The sequence below is a fragment of the Macrotis lagotis genome, chromosome 1 (assembly GCF_037893015.1).
Source record: "Macrotis lagotis isolate mMagLag1 chromosome 1, bilby.v1.9.chrom.fasta, whole genome shotgun sequence".
NCBI classification, from domain to species: domain Eukaryota; kingdom Metazoa; phylum Chordata; class Mammalia; order Peramelemorphia; family Peramelidae; genus Macrotis; species Macrotis lagotis.
The window spans coordinates 664,684,011-664,703,779 of NC_133658.1; the positions used below are offsets into that span (position 1 = coordinate 664,684,011).

At 34.4% G+C, this 19,769-nt stretch overlaps 1 protein-coding gene across 3 annotated transcripts in view; it reads left to right on the forward strand.

Moving 5' to 3' along the window:
• STAT4 (signal transducer and activator of transcription 4) overlaps positions 1–18,492 on the forward strand; it is a 287,696-nt gene extending 269,204 nt beyond the window's left edge. For 2 of the 3 annotated variants that reach the window (XM_074215477.1, XM_074215476.1), the window contains 9 exons: positions 1,257–1,355; positions 7,182–7,317; positions 10,612–10,664; positions 11,155–11,249; positions 11,537–11,673; positions 12,091–12,282; positions 13,386–13,452; positions 14,058–14,166; positions 15,917–18,492. In XM_074215477.1, the coding sequence (XP_074071578.1) occupies positions 1,257–1,355; positions 7,182–7,317; positions 10,612–10,664; positions 11,155–11,249; positions 11,537–11,673; positions 12,091–12,282; positions 13,386–13,452; positions 14,058–14,166; positions 15,917–15,943 (915 nt within the window). In that variant the 3' untranslated portion in view covers positions 15,944–18,492. The remainder of the gene's footprint in view (positions 1–1,256; positions 1,356–7,181; positions 7,318–10,611; positions 10,665–11,154; positions 11,250–11,536; positions 11,674–12,090; positions 12,283–13,385; positions 13,453–14,057; positions 14,167–15,916) is intronic. The other variant, XM_074215478.1, reaches the window with a different exon arrangement.
• Positions 18,493–19,769: the final 1,277 nt, after the last annotated feature.

Below are 19,769 nucleotides of genomic sequence, written 5' to 3' on the forward strand. Positions count from 1 at the left end.
TTTGGTAAAACATAGAAATCCCTTAAGACAGCTATCAACAGGTACATATATATAGTGATTTTTAGTTATAATGTAACTTCCAGATATTTTATCTCAGTCATCAGAACACTGTAAGCAGGACAAGTATTATCTCCATTTAACAGATGAGTCTATTATGGTTCGGGGGTATTGTGATTTGCCATAGTATCACTACTAGTAAGAAGGGAAGGGCAATGGCATGACAGAAGTTTATTTGAAAAATGATCTAGGGGGTTGCCAGGTCAAAATGAAGGCAACATTGGGTCTGCAATCAGCAATATGAGTTCAAATCCAGTCTCACATACTTACTAGCTAGCTATGTAACCCCTAACAAAGTCTCTTAACCGCTGTCTGCCTCAGTTTCCTCAAATTTAAAAGGAGAATAATAACTTATTTCCCAGGGTTGTTATAAGGATAAAATGAAATAATATTTGTAAAGTGCTTTGTAAATTTTAAGGTATCCTATAAACACAACCTATTATTAGGAAACCAAGAAAATTAATGCAATTTTTGTCTACCATACAGTCCATGGCTTTAAGCCTAAGGATTCAATAATCCTAGGTACTCTGTTTTACTCAGATCACACTGCAATATTGTATTTAAAACCTTGCACATTTTCTTACAAAGATATTGATAAACTGGGACATGGGAAGAAGAATAATGAATTGTTTCTGAGATCATGTCATATAAAAATAGAGTAAAATAACTGGAGATAACTTAGAAAAGAGAAAATTTTAGAACATTATAGCTGTCTTCAAACATTTGAAAAGATGACATGTAGAAGAGAGATATATGATATTCAGCTTGGCTCCAGAATGTAAAACTCAGAACAAAAGGTAAATTTAGACTTAATATAAGGAAAAATTTCCCAGTAATTAGAATTATCCAAAAGTGGGATGGATTGCTTTGGCAGGGTTCTCCCTCCCTGGATATTTTCAAGCAAAGACTGAATTACCTCCTTGCTACATATGATCAAAAGGGAATTATTGTTCAAGTATAAGTTGAAATGAATGTCCCCTTTGGTCCCTTTCAACTCCTGAGATTCTTTAATTCTTGTAAAGGCAAGACTGAACCAGTGATCTAGTGGAATGACTCTGGTGGATTTTTTTCTACTTTCTCCAACAATAATATTATATTATAGAATCACTGGAAAAAGTCTTTCAAGAGACATTATACTAGTAGTTTTTTCAAATCAATAAATGTTAGTTCTTAATATCTTTGCATGTTTTTTTTAACAGACAAACTCATTACCTGTTGTGATGATTTCCAATGTTAGCCAATTACCTAATGCTTGGGCTTCTATAATTTGGTACAACTTATCAACCAATAACTCTCAGGTAGGAAGATGCTATATATTTGTATTCCTTTATTTTTCCATAATTATAATACATTTCCTTTTGTATAGACAGTCAGTCAAGTAGTATTTATTAAGTACTTACTGTATCTCAGGAATTGTATAAAGAACCAGAAATACAAAGAAAGGTTAAAAAAACAGTCCCTGCTCTCAAGGATCTCATAGTATAATTAGGAAGAAAGAATATAAACTACTCTGTAAAAAGGTGAGTGGAGGGGGCAGGGGTTTGTAGTGGGGGGGGGGATCTCAAGGAGAGTTACTATGAGTTAAAAGGATTATGAAAAGATTCTTACAGAAAGTACTATTTTAACTGAGACTTGAAGGGAAGTCAGGGAATTAGAAGGTGGAGTTAAGGAAGGAGAGAATTGCAGGCAGCCAGTAAGAAAATTCCAAGTCAGGAAAAGGAGTATTGAATTCAAAGAACAAGGATGTCAGTGGATTGCTGAGTATGTGGTGGGGAGGACTAGGCAAGGTATATCATGCAAGAAACTGGAAATGTAGGAAGGGATCAGGTTATGGATGATTTTAGATGGAAAACAGAGCATTTCCTATTTGACACTGGAGCTAATAGGGAGCACCTAGAGTTTACTGAATAGGGTAATGACATGGTCAGAACTGCACTTTATAAAGACCAATCTTTCTACACAGCTAAGTGGAGGAAGGACTGGAGTGGAGAAAGACTTAAGGTAATGACACCAATTATTAGGCCATTGCAATAGGTTATGATAAAAGCCTGCAGAAGGATGATTGCCATGTCATAGGAGAAAGGGAGATATATGCAAGAGATATTATGAAGGTAGAAATGCCTAGGAAATTAGGAAGAAAGGAGGATTTGGAGGGATAACAATTCAATATTGGACAGGTTAAGTTTAAGATGTCGAAAAGGCAGCAGCTAAAGACAGTTGGAGTTGGTAAAAGGTAAAACTGGAATTTGAAAAAAGAGGTAAAAGCTTAAAGAGTTGAATAAGTAAATCTGAGTCATTAGCATAGAGATGATTATGGAAATCATGGAAGTTGATGAGATCACCAAAGGAAATTGTATAGAGTGAGAAGAAAAGATAACCCAACACAGAGTCTTGGGAGACCCTCACTTTAAGTGGATGAAAATCTAACGAAGGAGACAAAGAAGTGATCAGACAGATAGAAGGAAATCTAGAAGAGAGCAAGGTCTTGAAAACCTAGAGAAAAGATCAAGAAGAGGGTGATGGGTCAAAAGCAGCAGAGAGGTCAAGAAGGATGTGCAACATAATTAATAATTATTATTATAATTATATAGAAAGAAATGCTTTCAATTTAGGCACTTTTAATGGGTTTCCATTCACACACATAATGTGTATATGGGTGTATATGTGTGTATGTGTGTATATATGTATAAGTATGTATATACATATATTATTTATAACTGATTACATACATTTTCTATAGTTAAATTTTTATAAAACATTATATATTTATTGTCTGCTTTCTTAGTACTCCCAAATATTTCCAGTAATTTGTAATGAAAGGACTGTTTTTATTGTTGTTTAGGCATTTCAGTCATGTTTAACTCTTCATGATACCATTTGGTGTTTTTCTTGGCAAAGATACTGGAGTGGTTTCCATTTCCTTTTCCAGCTCATTTAACAGATGAGGAATTATGGCAAATAAGATTGAGTGAGTTGCCCAGGGTCTCACAGATAGTAAATGTCTGAGGTCAGATTCAGGAAGACAAGTCTTCTTCACTCAAATCCCAACACTGTGCAACCTCATTTCTCCTGAAAGGATTGTACCTGCTATCTCTCTCTCTCTCTCTCTCTCTCTCTCTCTCTCTCTCTCTCTCTCTCTCTCTCTCTCTCTCTCTCTCTCTCTCTAGTTTTTGCAAGGCAATGGGGTTAAGTGGCTTGCCCAAGGACACACGGCTAGGTAATTATTAAGTGTCTGAGGCCAGATTTGAACCCAGGTACTCCTGACTCCAGGGCTGGTGCTTTATCTGCTGCACCACCTAGTTGCCCCCGTACTTGCTACTTCTGAACAAGTGTTCACAGTTACCTGCTTCCTAGATATGTCTTATATATGCCTATGTCGTTCAGTCATCTGAAGTCAGAGCATCTGGGTTCAGATCATAATTCTTTCACTCATTCCTTGGACAAGTGACTTAATTTCTTTGGTTCTCTCTAAATGGCATCTATGCTCCAAGTCTGTTTTCATAAGAACTGCGCTTTCCTTCTGGAAGGAACACACCATTTTGCTCTATGCTTCTGTCTCTAACAAGGGAATAGCTCACAGGTAAGTCCCATACACCCCAGTTTCTTTGCATTTACAAGTTATTCCTCCTCCTTAGGGTTCATCCCTAGCCTCATTCCTCCTGTTCATCCAGTCACAGGAAACCTACTAAGTTTCATAAGCAACTATGAGGATCTTTTACCATTCTTGATCAGCCACTGAAGGCGGGGCGAGGTGGAGGGGGGGAGCTCTACAAGCTCAGACAATCAAGAGATGATCAGATAATTTGGTATAACTTGGTTCATATGTCCTCAGTTTTTCTGCCATCTGCCATTATTTAAGAATTTTTCTAAGAGGTAAATTCAACTCTAAAAAGCACTAGAGAAACCATGATGAAAGAAATTGCTGATTACTCCCTTAAAAGAGAAGGTGGGGGCCGCTAGGTGGCATAGTGGATAAAACACCGGCCTTGGAGTCAGGAGTACCTGGGTTCAAATGCGGTCACAGACACTTAATAATTATCTAGCCGTGTGGCCTTGGGCAAGCCACTTAACCCCATTGCCTTGAAAAATCTAAATTTAAAAAAAAGAAAGAAAAGAGAAGGTGGAGAAGAGAAGGGTAATACATCAGTCCTTTAGTAGTGCATTTTTTTCTGCCTCCTGATTACTAAAGTACCATATTTTTTTGCTAATTTTAAAGAGTTTTTCTATATATTTTCTGATATAAAATAAGAAAATCTTTGCAAAGGGAAGAACTAATTTCTTAATTAGCAGGCAATTTGGGGGAAGATGCTATTTGCTGTGTTCTCTTCCCTAACTTTCTCTAGACACTGAAGACAAAATTTTGAAGAGAATCATTTTTATATTTTCCTACTCTATCTCTAACTATAGGAATTAGAGATAGGTGAGTTGTTTACTAATAGTTGAGAACTGAAAATGAATGAAAAAAGTATTTATTAAATGCTTACAGATATTATGCTGGACCCCAGGGATACAAATACAAAAATTAAAGTTTCCCCCCTCAAGAAGTTTTTATTCTAATGGAAGAATCATTTGGTCAATCAGTGGACACTTTTTAAGTACCTACTATGTACAGATACTGAGCACTTGGGAGTATAAAGGCAAAATACAGTGCCTGCCCTCAAGGAGCTACTATCTACTGAAAGAAGCCAATATAAGGTAGAGGAGGAAGCATAGTAGAGGACCTACAAGAGCATGATAAAGACCTACAGCCAGGAAGGAAATCATGAAGTGTCAGCCCTAGGTCCTTTCCTTAAATGGAGGATCTTGGAGGAGCTCTCCAATATCTACCCTCCACCCTCTCCAATCAGAAGGACAATATCCATAAAAGAATGATGTCTAAGGAAGATCATTTGGATCTCAGAACTGGCAAATAGAATCAAAATGAGAAGCATGAGACAAAAAAAGGCTAAAGGAATGCAGCCTTTAATTATAAACCTGATATTAAACACCCTTTCAGATCCCAAGAAGAATAAAAGAATTCCCTGGGAATTGGAGCAGAGGGATATTGGGGTCATTTATAGTAGGGTTAAGATAAAAATACTTCAATTATTATATAAGGTACTCCTTGTGTTCATTGTGGCTCATTCTTAACCATTAGCCAAGAAGATTTTCTTCTCAGTGGTATACAAATATACAGTTTTACAGGTTTAAACCAAAACTGCTACCCTGAGCTGATTGTTATAATCTGCATTGTTCCCACATGTAGAAATCTTGTACATTAGTATTCAACCCAAATAAAATTCATCATTACTGATCTTGATTTTCTTAACATTTTCCCCCTTTTTTCATCTTCTTAGTTGTGTCTTTCTTTTACACTTTCCTGCTCCTTGGTTTTCTTAAGAGTAGTCTATTATTGTTATATTTCTTTTCCTAACCATGACTCTCTTCCTCAAGAACCTTTGGTGGTAGAAGCATCTGTACTCAAATAAGTGAATATCAAATAAATATAAATATTAAATATATAAATATAAATTAAATAAAAATAAAATGACTATTTTATAAACAATAGATTTATAAAATGATATGAATATTTGCTTTATATGTTCTTGATACTGACTTATCAATGTACATGTGCATCCTTCCAGTAAAATGTAAGCAGGGCTTGTTTTGTTTTTGCCTTTGAAACCCCAGTACCTAACACTTACCTTGTACATTGTAGGCTTAAATGCTAAACTAAAATGCTTATTTAAATTTAATCATCAAAGTTTTCTACACATTAACTTTAAGTTATCCCTATCTGCATTGGCCCTCACATAAAATAACTTTTATCTATAGTAAAAAAAAGTCATGACTCTGACATACTTATTCAGAAGTATCAAATTCATAGCGGTGACCTGAGACCCAAACCAGATTAAAATCTAAAAAATAATAAACTAAATAAAAATACCACATAACTTATGTTATTTTGTGGTTTTTCTAAGTCAATATTGAGTCAGCATAGATCCATTCCATTTGAATTTGGCAGCTGCTATAGAGCCCTCCTCAATTAGCCTTGGAACCTGGTTCTCTAGATGTCATCATATTTTTTGCTTTGTTTTGTTAGTGAGGATGAGAACAGGATGAGAACAACCATCACAAACCAATAAGAAATAGATTTATTTCTAATATTTGAATATTTCTCATAATGATATACCTCTGGTATATCAATATGGTATAATTCAGGCACACAACAGGTCATTACAGTGATCTGATTGAGATCACCAGTTATCCAAAGTTAACCAATTGCTTGAATAAATTGATTTATGGTCAAAAACCCTGTGATGACATAAGAATTTACATTTACATTTGAATGATAAAACTCTCCTGGATGTAGATGGGGTTTGTATCAAGACTTTATAGATGAGGAAAGAGGGAAATGGTTGAACAAGATATGGTTGTGATGGAATACTATGCTGTAAGAAATTATGAGCTTGATGGTCTTAGAAAAATATAGAAAGACTTATATGAAAAAATGAAAATAGAAATGAGCAGAACCAAGAAGACATTATATACAGTAACCAATATTATTTTAAGGATGACTTTGAGGAAATAAGTTATCTTGGCTATTATAATTACTCAAATTAATTATAAAGGCCATATGAAGAAAGACACTATCTGCATCCAGAGCTATATCTGCTAAGTACAGGAATGTATAGAATATTTTCCCATAAGTATATATACTTATTTGTGTCTAATGGTAATTATATGTAGGGTTGGAGTGTGGGAGGAAAGGAAGCAAAAATATATATAATTTTATATTTAAAAGGAATAGTGAGGTGTAAATAATAGATTTTTCAGTTTCATGAGCAACCATCTTTTTATACTATTATAAAATGGTTATTTTATTCCATAAGTTAAAAAAATAAATTTTTTTTAAATTTAAGGAAAGAGGGGAAAAGAAGAGCACAGCACAAATAGATAAACAGAGGAGAGTTAAACCTGAATACATTTGCTGTCAGGATATCCAAAGATTTCTGACTGAATCTGTGGTCTTAATTTTTGATACACTTATTAGGAAGTGCTGTTATCATAGGTGATTCCTACAGTTTAGAAATTGAAATAATTAGGGCCTAGTTAACCGTGATACAATTATAACTCTGTTCCAGAACTTGGTTTTCTTTAATAATCCTCCAATGGCTGCTTTGAGTCAACTGTTAGAAGTGCTAAGCTGGCAATTTTCATCATATGTTGGACGAGGTCTCAACTCAGATCAACTCAATATGTTGGCTGAGAAACTCACAGGTAAGTGTTGTTTGAGATGGAAGGCCCTCATCTCTTTTTGATCCTTGGTGAGTTAAAAAACCCAGTCTATTCTAGGATTTTCCTATTTGTACTGTTCCCAATGAGGTCTTAGAGGAAGCAAATAACAAAAGCTTAAAACAAGATGGTAGCAAAGGCTGTAGAAAATATACTTGTATTTTTTTTAAAAAAGCTACCAGGCAATTAGTTTAGTGTATGAAAAATGCCTTTGGGAGCAGCTAGGTGGTGCAGTGGATAGAGCACTGATCCTAGAGTGAGGAGAACCCAAGTTCAAGTCTGATCTCAGACATTTAATAAATACCTAGCTGTGTGACCTTGAGCAAGTCACTTAACCCCATTACCTTGCAGAACAAAACAAAAAGAACTCCTTTCCTCAGAAATCTTAAAATTTAGTTGTGAGCTTGATCAACTTGACAATTGGCAAAAAATTGTTATGAGTTTGCATTATTAGTCTATCATATAGATATAATATATACTATATAATATTATAATAATATAATAGTATATATAATATACTATTATATAATGTCAGTTCATATAAATGTATACATGTATATATGTATATGGTTATATATGTATGTATAATATATATATATATACCTATACTTTAGTTGGAGAAAGGTAAGAACTTGAAGTAAGCTTCATAAAGATCTTTAGTGCTAGAACTGAATGGGGATTTACAAGAGCAGTTTGCATGAAGAAGTAAAGCCAAACATGAGAATCCAAATCCATTCGAATTAACAATATTGAAAGTAGCAAGATGGAAAATCCTTTTCACCAAATAGTAATTTTCCATTTTTCTTTACTTTTAACTTAACCTTGTTTGCTGTATTGTAGTAGGAAAGCTCTTTATAAATTCAAGCTGCTGTTGCTGCTCTTGTTATTGTTATTCTTTATCCAGAATTCTGGGTTATCATATGCTCCTACAAAAGAAAGTGGGTTCATTTAAATGGAAAATGGGAATTTTTCAAATTCTACTGCTACTATATACAGATACACACACACACACACACACACACACACAAACACACACACAAACACACACACGACACACATTTTCCTGGGGCGCCTAGGTGGCACAGTGAATAGAACACTGGCCCTGGAGTCAAGAGTACCTGAGTTCGAATCCAGTCTCAATCACTAAATAATTACCTAGCTGTGTGACCCTGGGCAAGCCATTTAACCCCATTGCCTAGTAAAAACCTAAAATAATAATAATAATAATAATAATAATAATAATAATAATAATAATATCATTTTCCTACTAAAAAAACCCAGATTAATGAAGTTCTGAAATAAAGGTCATATCAATCAAATGTTTGTAAGCACCTACTATGTGCTAGATACTATACAAATACAAAGAATGAAACAATCCCTAATAGAAAGGCAGTGTAGCATAGGAGATAAGAAGCTAGTTTGGAGTCAAGAAAAGCTAGATTCAAATTCTACCTCTAATACAAACTATGTGAAAATATGGGTAGTCCACTTAGCCTATTAAGTATCAAGGCAAGTTACAGATGAGTTCCTGACTGTCCCCCACTACCCTATGCTATTGAAGGAGTTTCCAAACCAGGAATGATGAAATCTCAGGTCCAAGATTTCAAACTTTGCTCCTATCCTTATGATCAGGGAAATAGTATCACAAGCTTTGATAAATGGAAATACAATTTACTTCTTATCATGGCTTTGTTCTGAAACCTTCCCCCTAATCTATTTGTTAAGCCCTATTTTTAATAAACCCTAATATTTAGTATTCTACCTTGCACATAGAAATTTATTATTGTTGTATGTAAAAAATGAAATGACTGAGCATATCAATAATTAAGCAATGTATTCTAATTCCCTAACATACTGGAACTTGTTGCCTTCTTCAGTTTTGATACTGGACCTTGAATACAGGGCAAGAAAGACTTTTATGCAAACAAGAGGAAAAAAATTAACCAGGATCCAAAATTAGGTAATCTAATTTCTAATTGGAAGAAAAATTAGGAAATTTTTAAATATGGAGAACAAATTCCCTGAAATTAGAAAAAAAGGCATCCCACTCCCATCAAGAATCTGTATTCAATCAAAGCTGTTGGAGACAATAGCTGATTGACCAGTGTGGGACCAATTTTCAGATAAGACATATGGGTTATCTGGGGTGTATAAATGTGAAAACGCCTTGTAACACTCTTTGGATATGACCATGCTTTTGATTAGCATAACCTATACCTTTCTTATGGGCCTCTAAGTAACAGGGAGAAGGGGTCCACTTTCTTAGCCATGTAGGGTTAGGTTCAAAACTGAAATAAGATTTACTCCCAATTCCCACAATTGAATAAAGTTTTCTCACAAGATGGAAATTGGACTAGGTCTATAATTGGATAGAAAAGCAACTGAGCTAGCTCTGGAATTGAGTCACAAGATGGAGTTAGTCCCCACAATCACTTGCTGTTCTAATTCCCTCAATTCCCTCATCACTCATATTTTCTGATATGAACTCTGCTACCTCTTTATTATTCTTGACACTATTCTCCAGACAAGTTTTGGTCATTCCCACCTTCGTAACTTTCTTTTCTTTCTTTTTTTCTTTTATTTTTTGTTTTTGCAAGGCAAAAGTTAAGTGACTTACCTAAGGTCATACAGCTAGGTAATTATTAAGTGTCTGAGACTGAATTTGAACTCAGGTCCTCCTGACTCCAGGGTGCTCTATCCACTCTGTCACTTAGCTGCCCCTTCATACTTTTCTTTAAGCTATTTAGCCTACCCACTGGAATGTCAATACAAACCTTACCCTATCTTCAAGATTAAATTCAGGAATCATCTCCTACATTAAACCTTTCCTGACTCATTAGAATGTAAACAGGTCAGGAACTGTTTTTCAGTTTTCTCTTTGCATTCCAGTATTTAACAGTGACTTAAATTTTGTAGGTACTTGATAAACATTTGTTGATTGAATTAAATTGATCACTGAGATCCACAATGGTCTCTTTCTCTGAATCCTAAGGGTATTTGATTATCTCTACTACATAATTTAATATATGATTACATCCTGTTTCATGTCTCTTTCAAATACGTTATTATTCCCCCACCCAACTAAATAGTGAGCTCCTTGAAGGTCAAAAATCTGTTATATTTCCTTAGTATATAAAAAAGTACAAGTTGGGTTCACGATAGAATCTCAGTTGTATATATAAGTTTGTTGAAATGAAGTAAAAAACAGGTTTAAAGAAAAAATTAGAAATATTTCACGCACAAGAAAAATTGGATTTTTTTTCTCTTCTTTAATTTTAGTGCAACAAGCTAGCTACAATGATGGTCAACTCTCTTGGGCCAAGTTCTGCAAGGTATGATCAGGAGCAAGAGAAAAGTTATACTTTTTTAGGAGCGGTGTGGCCTGGAGAACGGAAACCATAGAAGGGGAAGGAAGGGGAAGGAAGTTCAATCTTTGAGTTAGAAGTTTCTACTTCTAGGTATGGCTTCAACAATTTATTAGTCATATGACTCTAGATAAATCACTGGACCTCAGATTCTTCATCTGTAATCAGGGATGATTACCTCCAGGATGTTGTATGGAAAGTATTTTATCATCATCATTATAGCCCCATACTATGACATGAAATTTTAAGGATTTTCTAGATAAAAATATTTTAAATAGAAACTCTAAAAGTTTCTTCAACATAACAGGAAATAAAATATAAACTATTTATCATGAAATAAAATATGACGATTTATATTTTACTAATGTTATTTACCAAATGCTCACTTTGTTGTTTCACTAGGGTTTTTTTTTTACTTGTTTGTTTGGTTTTGTGTTTTTTTTTTTTATGAAAATAGGAGCATTTACCTGGCAAGACATTTACCTTTTGGGTGTGGCTTGAAGCAATCCTGGATTTAATAAAAAAACACATTCTTCCTCTTTGGATTGATGGGTAAATCATGTGCTATATAATCTTTTTTTGTATGTCATTTTTCTGTATGTTGTGTTATTTACTCTTTGACACATATCATTGAAAACATTCTCAGGCTCTTAAATTATGTAAATTAAATTATTGATATTAAGGTTCAACTGAATGATTAAGAGAATTTCAGATGTGAACTCTGTTGAATGAGTTCAAAAAAACACATTGAATACTTTGGCTTCATGGATGCAACAGAAGATGTACCTAGGTAGATTTCATGACTTTTCTTTAGGTAAACCCATGAACTATTCTTTCAGGTATGTAATGGGCTTCGTAAGCAAGGAGAAGGAACGGGTCTTGCTGAAGGATAAGATGCCAGGAACATTTTTATTAAGATTCAGTGAGAGCAACCTTGGAGGTATTACCTTTACCTGGGTGGACCAGTCAGAAAATGGTATGTCACATATTTTCTGATATTATTTCCTACTGTATCACTAAAATAACTTCTTCTTGGAATTTCTTTGTTAATATTTGAAGATTTAAGACTGGTGATTTTGTGTGTGTGTGTGTTGTGTGTGTGTGTGTGTGTGTGTTTGTGGGGGTGGGTGGATTTTTTAAATGTCTACAATGAGTCTGTGTATCACCTACTAATTATTCCATACTTGGATGGGAAAACATGAATTTATAATTGCCCAAGTAAAAACCCTCCATATGGGTACCATCTGTGAAATGTCTAGTCTACAGAATGTCTGGAAATACTTTATATCCAATGATGCACAGATAAAATGGGCAGAAAAAGCAATAAGGAAGGACAATGTGCACATACAGATGGTATATTGATTGACTATTCACCTGCCTTTTTTCCTTCCAGGAGAAGTTAGATTCCATTCTGTAGAGCCGTACAATAAAGGCCGTTTAGCGGCATTGCCATTTGCTGACATTCTTCGAGACTACAAAGTTATTATGTCTGAAAATGTCCCTGAAAATCCATTGAAGTATTTATATCCTGACATTCCCAAAGATAAAGCATTCGGTAAACACTACAGCTCTCAACCAAATGAAGGTTAGCTTCTGTTTATTTTTTCTTACAGGATTTGAAAGATAACTTGTCAATGGAAAGAAATAGAAACATCTTTCATGTTTGCTTCAAACTTTTTAAGACCAAAGGGAAAATGGAGTAGATTTTTATTTTTATTTTCTGTTTAATCATGTTTACAAACATAAATATACAACTAAATATTGAAAATTGAAAATAACCCCATGGCTTCTTTCATAGGCATTTCATAGTCTATTAAACTAAAAGGAATCTTTAAGATCATCATGTCCAGTCTCTTCATTTTATAGATAAGGAGGAAACAGATCCTTTGCATTGTGCAAACATTTTTTAGATATCACAAATCAATGTGAACAACTAGACTGTAAAATTGAGTCAAAGTCAGTATCAGCAGTTCTTGTTATGTGGGAGATGACCACACAGATAGTCTGACTGAAGGAATAGCAACCGACAATGAATGAATTGCTGAAAAATTTGCTTATAGAGTTTGAGAATGCTTTGGAACAATAATAGTTCACAACCTTTTTTGATCTCAGGACCTCTTTATGTTGTTAAAAATTATCTTATACATATATATTAATATTCACACCTTTATCAGAATCTACCATGTTAGAAATTAAAATGTTTTATTAATTATGAAAATAATTTTAACTCATGGATCCTATGAAAGGGTTTTGCATACTCCCAGAGGTCCAGACCACACTTTGAGAACTGTTGATCTATAACATGCCTGAGATTCAGTTTCCTCCTATGTAAGCTTGGGGTTAGATGTTCTATCTCACAAGAATTTTCAGAGGGACAAATTAATGATTATAAAAGCTTTGAAAATGTAACCAGCACTGCTAGGACATGCTTATATCTAAAGAAAAAAATATAGGGTTTTTGAGGCTTGTGTTTTATTTTGGTAGTTGTGATTCAAAACTATTTTAAAAGACAGAGTAATTAACTATTAGTTGATTGTTCGAGTGATGTCTTAAGCTTAGCACTAGAAATTCATTGTTCAATGTACAAATCTAATCATGTGGTGCTTTTTTTAATTGTGAAGATTTAAAACTTTAAATTTATTTCCTTGGTTTTTTTTTTCCTAATACTTTTTCTCATTTTGTCCCCAGTTTCAAGACCCACTGAGAGAGATGACAAAGGTTATGTTCCCTCTGTATTCATCCCCATCTCAACAATGTGAGTCATCTTAATCATGTGTGAAATAGTTATCGTTGAATTTGTTAAAAATAAATGTTTTCTCTTGAAAGCATCTGAGGATGCAATATCTGTGAGAAATATTTTATACACACTATTTCCTTGTAATGCAATGCCTAAAACTAAGACTTGTGGTTGAGGGAGTAAGGTCATGGCTTCATTTCTTGGAATCTTTTAGAATATATTCTACAACATCATTGATATTGTTGGTGGTGGTGGTGGTCCTTTATTCTTGAAGGGGACCAATTTTACATCATAATTAGGGGCACAAATGCCATTGACATTTAAGTTGCATGCTATAATATATGTCTAGAGGTAGCTTGGCATGCTAGGTAGAGAGCCACTCAGGAGGCCAGGAAGACTTCAGTTCAAGCCTCTGAAACATATTTGTTAAAAAGCATCCACTTAAACATTGGAAAATTCCTCACCCAAAAGTTCCCTATGTCTATGAATAACAAACCCTACCCTGATGTCAAGTAATTAGATATCTCAGTGCTAAACATAAACAGAACCTACTAGATAACCCTTAGGACCCAGGAAATTGCAGTGAACACCTAATTTCCAAATTCTCTTCTTTTTATCCTAAGCCGAAGTGATACTACTGAGCCACACTCTCCATCAGACCTTCTTCCCATGTCTCCAAGTGTATATGCAGTGCTGAGAGAACATCTGAGCCCCACAGTCATTGAAACTGCAGTAAGTTGCCTGATCAATTCCATTTCAAAAGTAGTGGGATGTGTAGACCAGAGTTCTTCTGGAAAATGCCTAAACTTTGAAAAAATTCGTAGGCATGGTGAGAAACATGACCTTGGATTATGTTGGAGGCAGCTCCTACCAGAGTCAGTTGCTGAATTTTCAGTGTGAACATGTACATGTCAGAAATCTGCAAAAGTTACAAATCAGGGCTTAATTTATTAGTTGGTTGATTGACTATACTTAAGAAAGTGATGGAGAAAATGTGAGTAAATGTAGATTAAACCTAAAAGTGTTCTGTGCATACACTTTTTTCTGGATTGACAGCTGTTAAACATTTATCAGCACACTGTTGAATATGACTAATTCAAAATCAGTTTTGTATCAAAAAGCAGAAACCTCTAATTTCATTTTGGTGATTTGAAGTCCTTATCTTGAAGACCACCAGAGGGCGATGTGTTCATTCCTATCGCTCCAACATGATGTCTAGACTATCCAACCAACAAAGTATTCCTGCAGAGTCCTAGCCAAGTGTTCTAAATCAAGATTCAGTCTCTATTTAGAAATTCAATCTGCAGTAATTCTGGGGATGGGGTTGGATGTTTTCCTATACTGGTGATTATGTTGAATTCAATACTCAAATGCCACAATACTCAAAATCTAAACAGCAGCTGAATAACAATTTATAAATACCAAATTAATTAATCAATCAGCTACATTGATAACCAGATACTGTGCTAGGAATACAAATACAATAGCTACAAAAAAATCAACAACAATCCCCAGTCTAATATCTTCACTTTCTATTTTCTCCCATTATTCCAATTCTCCTAAGATCACCAACTCCTAACTGCATCTCATCAGGACACATTTCTTTTAAACAAGATATTTCCTAGCAGCTGTTAGAAATCTGCAATATTTGTTATTCAACATAAACCATATAATCTAAGAAAGTCCTTAATTTTACCTGGATTTATCTCTGCTCTAATGCAAGTCAATGTCTAAAACTATCGAAGGTAGCTCCTAAACAGAAATATTTTCTAGAAGGGATTATTAGGTCCTCAGTTTCCTCATGTGCAAAATGAGGGGACTGGGCTAAGATCCCTCCCAGTTCTAAATATGTGATCCCGAGATTTTTTTAAAATCTTAATCTAGTGCTAATTTTTCTTGGAAGCATAAGTTCCTCTTCTTTTAAAAAAAATTATTTTAATCATTGGCTTACCCAGAAAATGCAAAAAAAAAAAAAAAAAAGCCCAACAGATTTAATAGAGGAAATTTTTTTTTATTTCCCCACACAAAAATTTTAAATTTTGTTCTGAAATTGCACAGGACTGAAACTTCATATCAGCAAAATGTTCTCTACCAGGGAAATGGTCTCAGCAAAAAGAATTCAAAGCTAGTTATTAAGAATACATCTCTCTTTACATCTGAGGAACCCAGGGTTTATTTCTACTGAGGAATTTTCATTCTGGTAGAAATCATTGGTCACTGTATTTTGTTGAAATATGCACCTATTTTCTTTTATTCTTCCCTCTAAGGTTTGCATACTCTTTATCTGAGTGGCATATACTCAAAACTACTTTAACAATTTTGTTAAGGCTAGAAACTCCCATTCCTTTTGTAAATTGTTTCTAGAAAATTTTAGTGTTAAAAGAAGGGTTTTTAAATACCTGCTTCATGAAATGGTTTAAAAATCATGATTTTTCTGTGAAATGATTTTTCAAAATTAACAATTTTCATTTTTCATTTCTAGATGAGCTCTCCATGTTCTGCTGACTGATGAGTCTTCAGTACCTAAAAGAACAAGGAAATTTTTAAAATGCTGTTTTCTAAAATGAATCTAGGTATATATTTTTCAATAGGAATTAAATAGCAATTCTACAGTTCCATAAAAAAGGTTTCCTGGATGTTACTGAGGTATAGAGCTCCCCTCACCAATATGAGCCCCAATCTAGGAGCACCACACTCAGAATTTTGTAAAAACAAATTTCAGATAAGCAAATTAGATGAGACAATTTTAAGAAACAAGGGTGTTAACACTGTAAGCTATTCTCAGTATATTTTTGTATGCCATCCATTATTTCTGCTTCTTATTTCTTTCATCAACCAATCAGCAAGCATTTTTTGGAGCAGTATCTTTTGCCAACTACACAAAAAGATAATTTTCAATATTCTTTTTTTTAGCAAGGCATTATGGTTAAGTGACTTGCCCAAGGTCACCCAGTTAGATAATTATTAAGGGTCTGAGACCCAGATTTGAATTTAGGTCCTCCTGACTCCAGGGTCCATGCTCTATCTACTGTGCCACATAGCCGCCCCCCAATATTGATTTTTTTAAAGATTTTGAGTTTAAAATTTTTCCCTCCCTCCCATCCCCTCTCCCCAAGTCAGCAAGCAATCTGATATAGATTATTCATGTAAATATATTTCCACATTAGTCATATTGTCAAAGAAGAAAAAAAAAAAGTAAAAATAATATGCTTCAAACTGCATTCAGATTCCATAGTTTTTTCTCTGGATGTGGATAACATTTTTCATCATGAATCTTGGAATTGTCTTAGATCATTGTGTTGCTGAGAAGAGCTAAGTCAATCAAAGTTGATCATTGTACAAACTACTACAAAAAGAGCTGCTATAAATACTTTGTATTTGTCCTTTTCCCTTTTATGTGAGCTCTTTGAGTAATAGATCTATTGCTGTATCAAAGGGTGTGAACAGTTTTATTGCCCTTTGGGCATAGTTCCAAATTGCTCTCCAGTATGATAAAATCAGTTTACAACTCCATCAACACTGCGTTAGTGTTCCAATTTTCCCACATCTTTTCCAACATTTATCATTTTCATTTTTCATAATCATAGCCACTCTGATATGTGTGAGATGGTACCTCATAATTATTTTAATTTTCATTTCTCTAATCAATAGTGACTTAGAGCATTTTTTTGTCTATAGATAGTTTTAATTTCTTTATCTGAAAACTACCTGATCATATCTTTTGACCATTTATAAATTGGGGAATGACTTGTATTCTTATAAAATTGACTCAGATCTCTAGATAGATAGATAGATAGATAGATAGATAGATAGATAGAGATATATATAATGAGTTCATTATTGGAAACACTGTAAAAATGATTGCCCATCTTTCTGCTTTCCTTCTTATCTTGGTTGGAATGGTTTTGTTTATATAAGACTTTTTTTAATTTAATATAATCAAAATTATTCATTTTGCATTTCATAATGTTCTCCTTCTCTTGTTTGGTCATAGACTTGACAAGTAAACACTTGCTCTCCTCAAATAGCAAGCATTTCTTGAGGGTCCTGCCATATAACAAACATTGTGTTTGACACTGGGGTGGGGGGACAAAAATGAGACAAATCTGATCCTTAAAGAGCTTATATTCTTACGTCCTTTCTAGCACACCAGTTGATTCAGGTGCATTCATGTCAGTTTGGACTAATCACCATTCTCCACCCTACAGGAACCTCAAATATTAGGATTTTCTTTCTAGAAGTTTGCCTTTGTCTTGGTTTCAAGACTACAATGGGAGGGTTGGCTAGGTGGCACAGTGGATAAAGCACCAGTCCTGGAGTCAGGAGTACCTGAGTTCAAATTCGACCTCAGACACTTAATAATTACCCAGCTGTGTGGCCTTGGGCAAGCAGCTCAAACCTATTTACCTTGCAAAAACTTAAAAAAAAAAAAAAAGACTACAATAGGGGCAGTTCCTTCAATGGCCTATTCTTATGCTTATACTGAATCAGGTTATAGTTTTTACTTGTTATTAGAGAGATAACAGCTATTAGTTGTAGGATAGAATAAATAATGGATTATGGTTAAACTCATAGTCTAAGATCAATCTTTAGATAGTCAATGCAGTTCTGCTTTTAATTCAATGATATAGAGCCATTTACCAAATGGGTGAGTTCTGAGGTCCAGTTCTCTATACAGGATTTATGGGATACCTTTATTGAAAGGGACTTTCCTGGTTGCCCAAGGAGCACACAATAAGTCAATTTTTCCCAAACCCTGTCATGATCTTTTGTTTTAAAAAGGTTAAATATGTGGGTAGGACTATCATTCCATTTGCGTGGAAGGATTGGAGAGAAAACAACATGAAAATGAAGTATTACATTTTTAAAAATTTATCACATTAGCCTCCCTGCCCTCTATCACAATTCAATCCAGTAGTTTCTTCATTTATTTTTTAAAATTCCTGGCAAAAATATATTAATCCATTTTTTTTTGGTAATTATTCAATTGGAATTTCTATGTAGGCATTCTGGAAGAATGAGATATATTTTCCCTAGGAGTTCATAACATAAACATCAATGTACATATTTTTCTACTGTTTGTAATATATATAATTTTAAATATAAATAAAATATTTGTGTTTTTATAATATGCTATGAATGATGAGTCTTTAAAAATTAAAAAAATATCATTTTTGGTCTAAAAAAATCAGTCTCCTTCCCATTCAGAGCATCAAGTGCTTAAAAGAGAGTATGAAGGGTGGCTAGGTGGTGTAGTGGATAAAGTACCAGCCCTGGAGTCAGGAGTACCTGGGTTCAAATCTGGTCTCAGACACTTAATAATTACCTAGCCATGTGGCCTTGGGCAAGCCACTTAACCTTGTTTGCCTTGCACAAACTAAAAAAACCAAAGAGAGAGAGAGAGAGAGAGAGAGAGAGAGAGAGAGAGAGAGAGAGAGAGAGAGAGAGAGAATATGAGCAGGTAGATCTACTCAAATGCCAAGATAACAAAGAAGTGCCCTCTTATTTATAGTATACTAGGCTGAGCCAACTCCTCTCATTTCTGACAAAAGCCTGAATCTCTTCCTCTAAGACAATTTAGTTCTGTGTGGATCCCAGTCAAAATTCTCCCTGCAGGTGCAGCTAGGTAGTGCAGTGGATACAGCACTGTGCCTGTCAAGAGGACCTGAGTTCAAATTCTGCCTTAAACACTTAATAATTACCTAGCTGGGTGACCTTGGGCAAGTCATTTAACCCTATTGCTTGCAAAAAAACAAACAAACAAAAATTCTCCCTGTAGTGTCAGGAGATAGAACTCTAGCTAGGGGCTACTTCAGTTATGCATCACTGCACCATCTCTGTATAAGGTAGCCTTTTTGTCACCCTCCATTAAGTGTTTACCACTCACTAGAGTGGCAATGATTTAATACCTCCTAAATTTCTATCCTATTAATAATTGTTGATAATGATTCTTGGTTATACTTTTCGATCTGAAATAAACCTCAAAGATCATCCAGTTTATCACCCACTCCATTTTACAGATGAGGAAACGGGCCCAGATATGTTAAGTGACTAAAGTCACATAGAAATTAAATTAAATAAATTAAATTGGAGATTTAAACCAAATCCAGTATTCTTTCAACTGAAGCTTCAATTAATTTGGTGTTAGTATCAGAGTATTGAGTACCAGGCCTGGAGTTAGGAAGATCTGAGTTCAAATTCAACCTCAGACACTTGCAAACAATGTGACCTTGGGCAAATCACTTAATATCTATTTGCCTTAATCCACAGGAGAAAGAAATGACAAATCAGTATCTTTTCCAAGAAAACCTAATGGATGGTAGTGGTGGATAAGA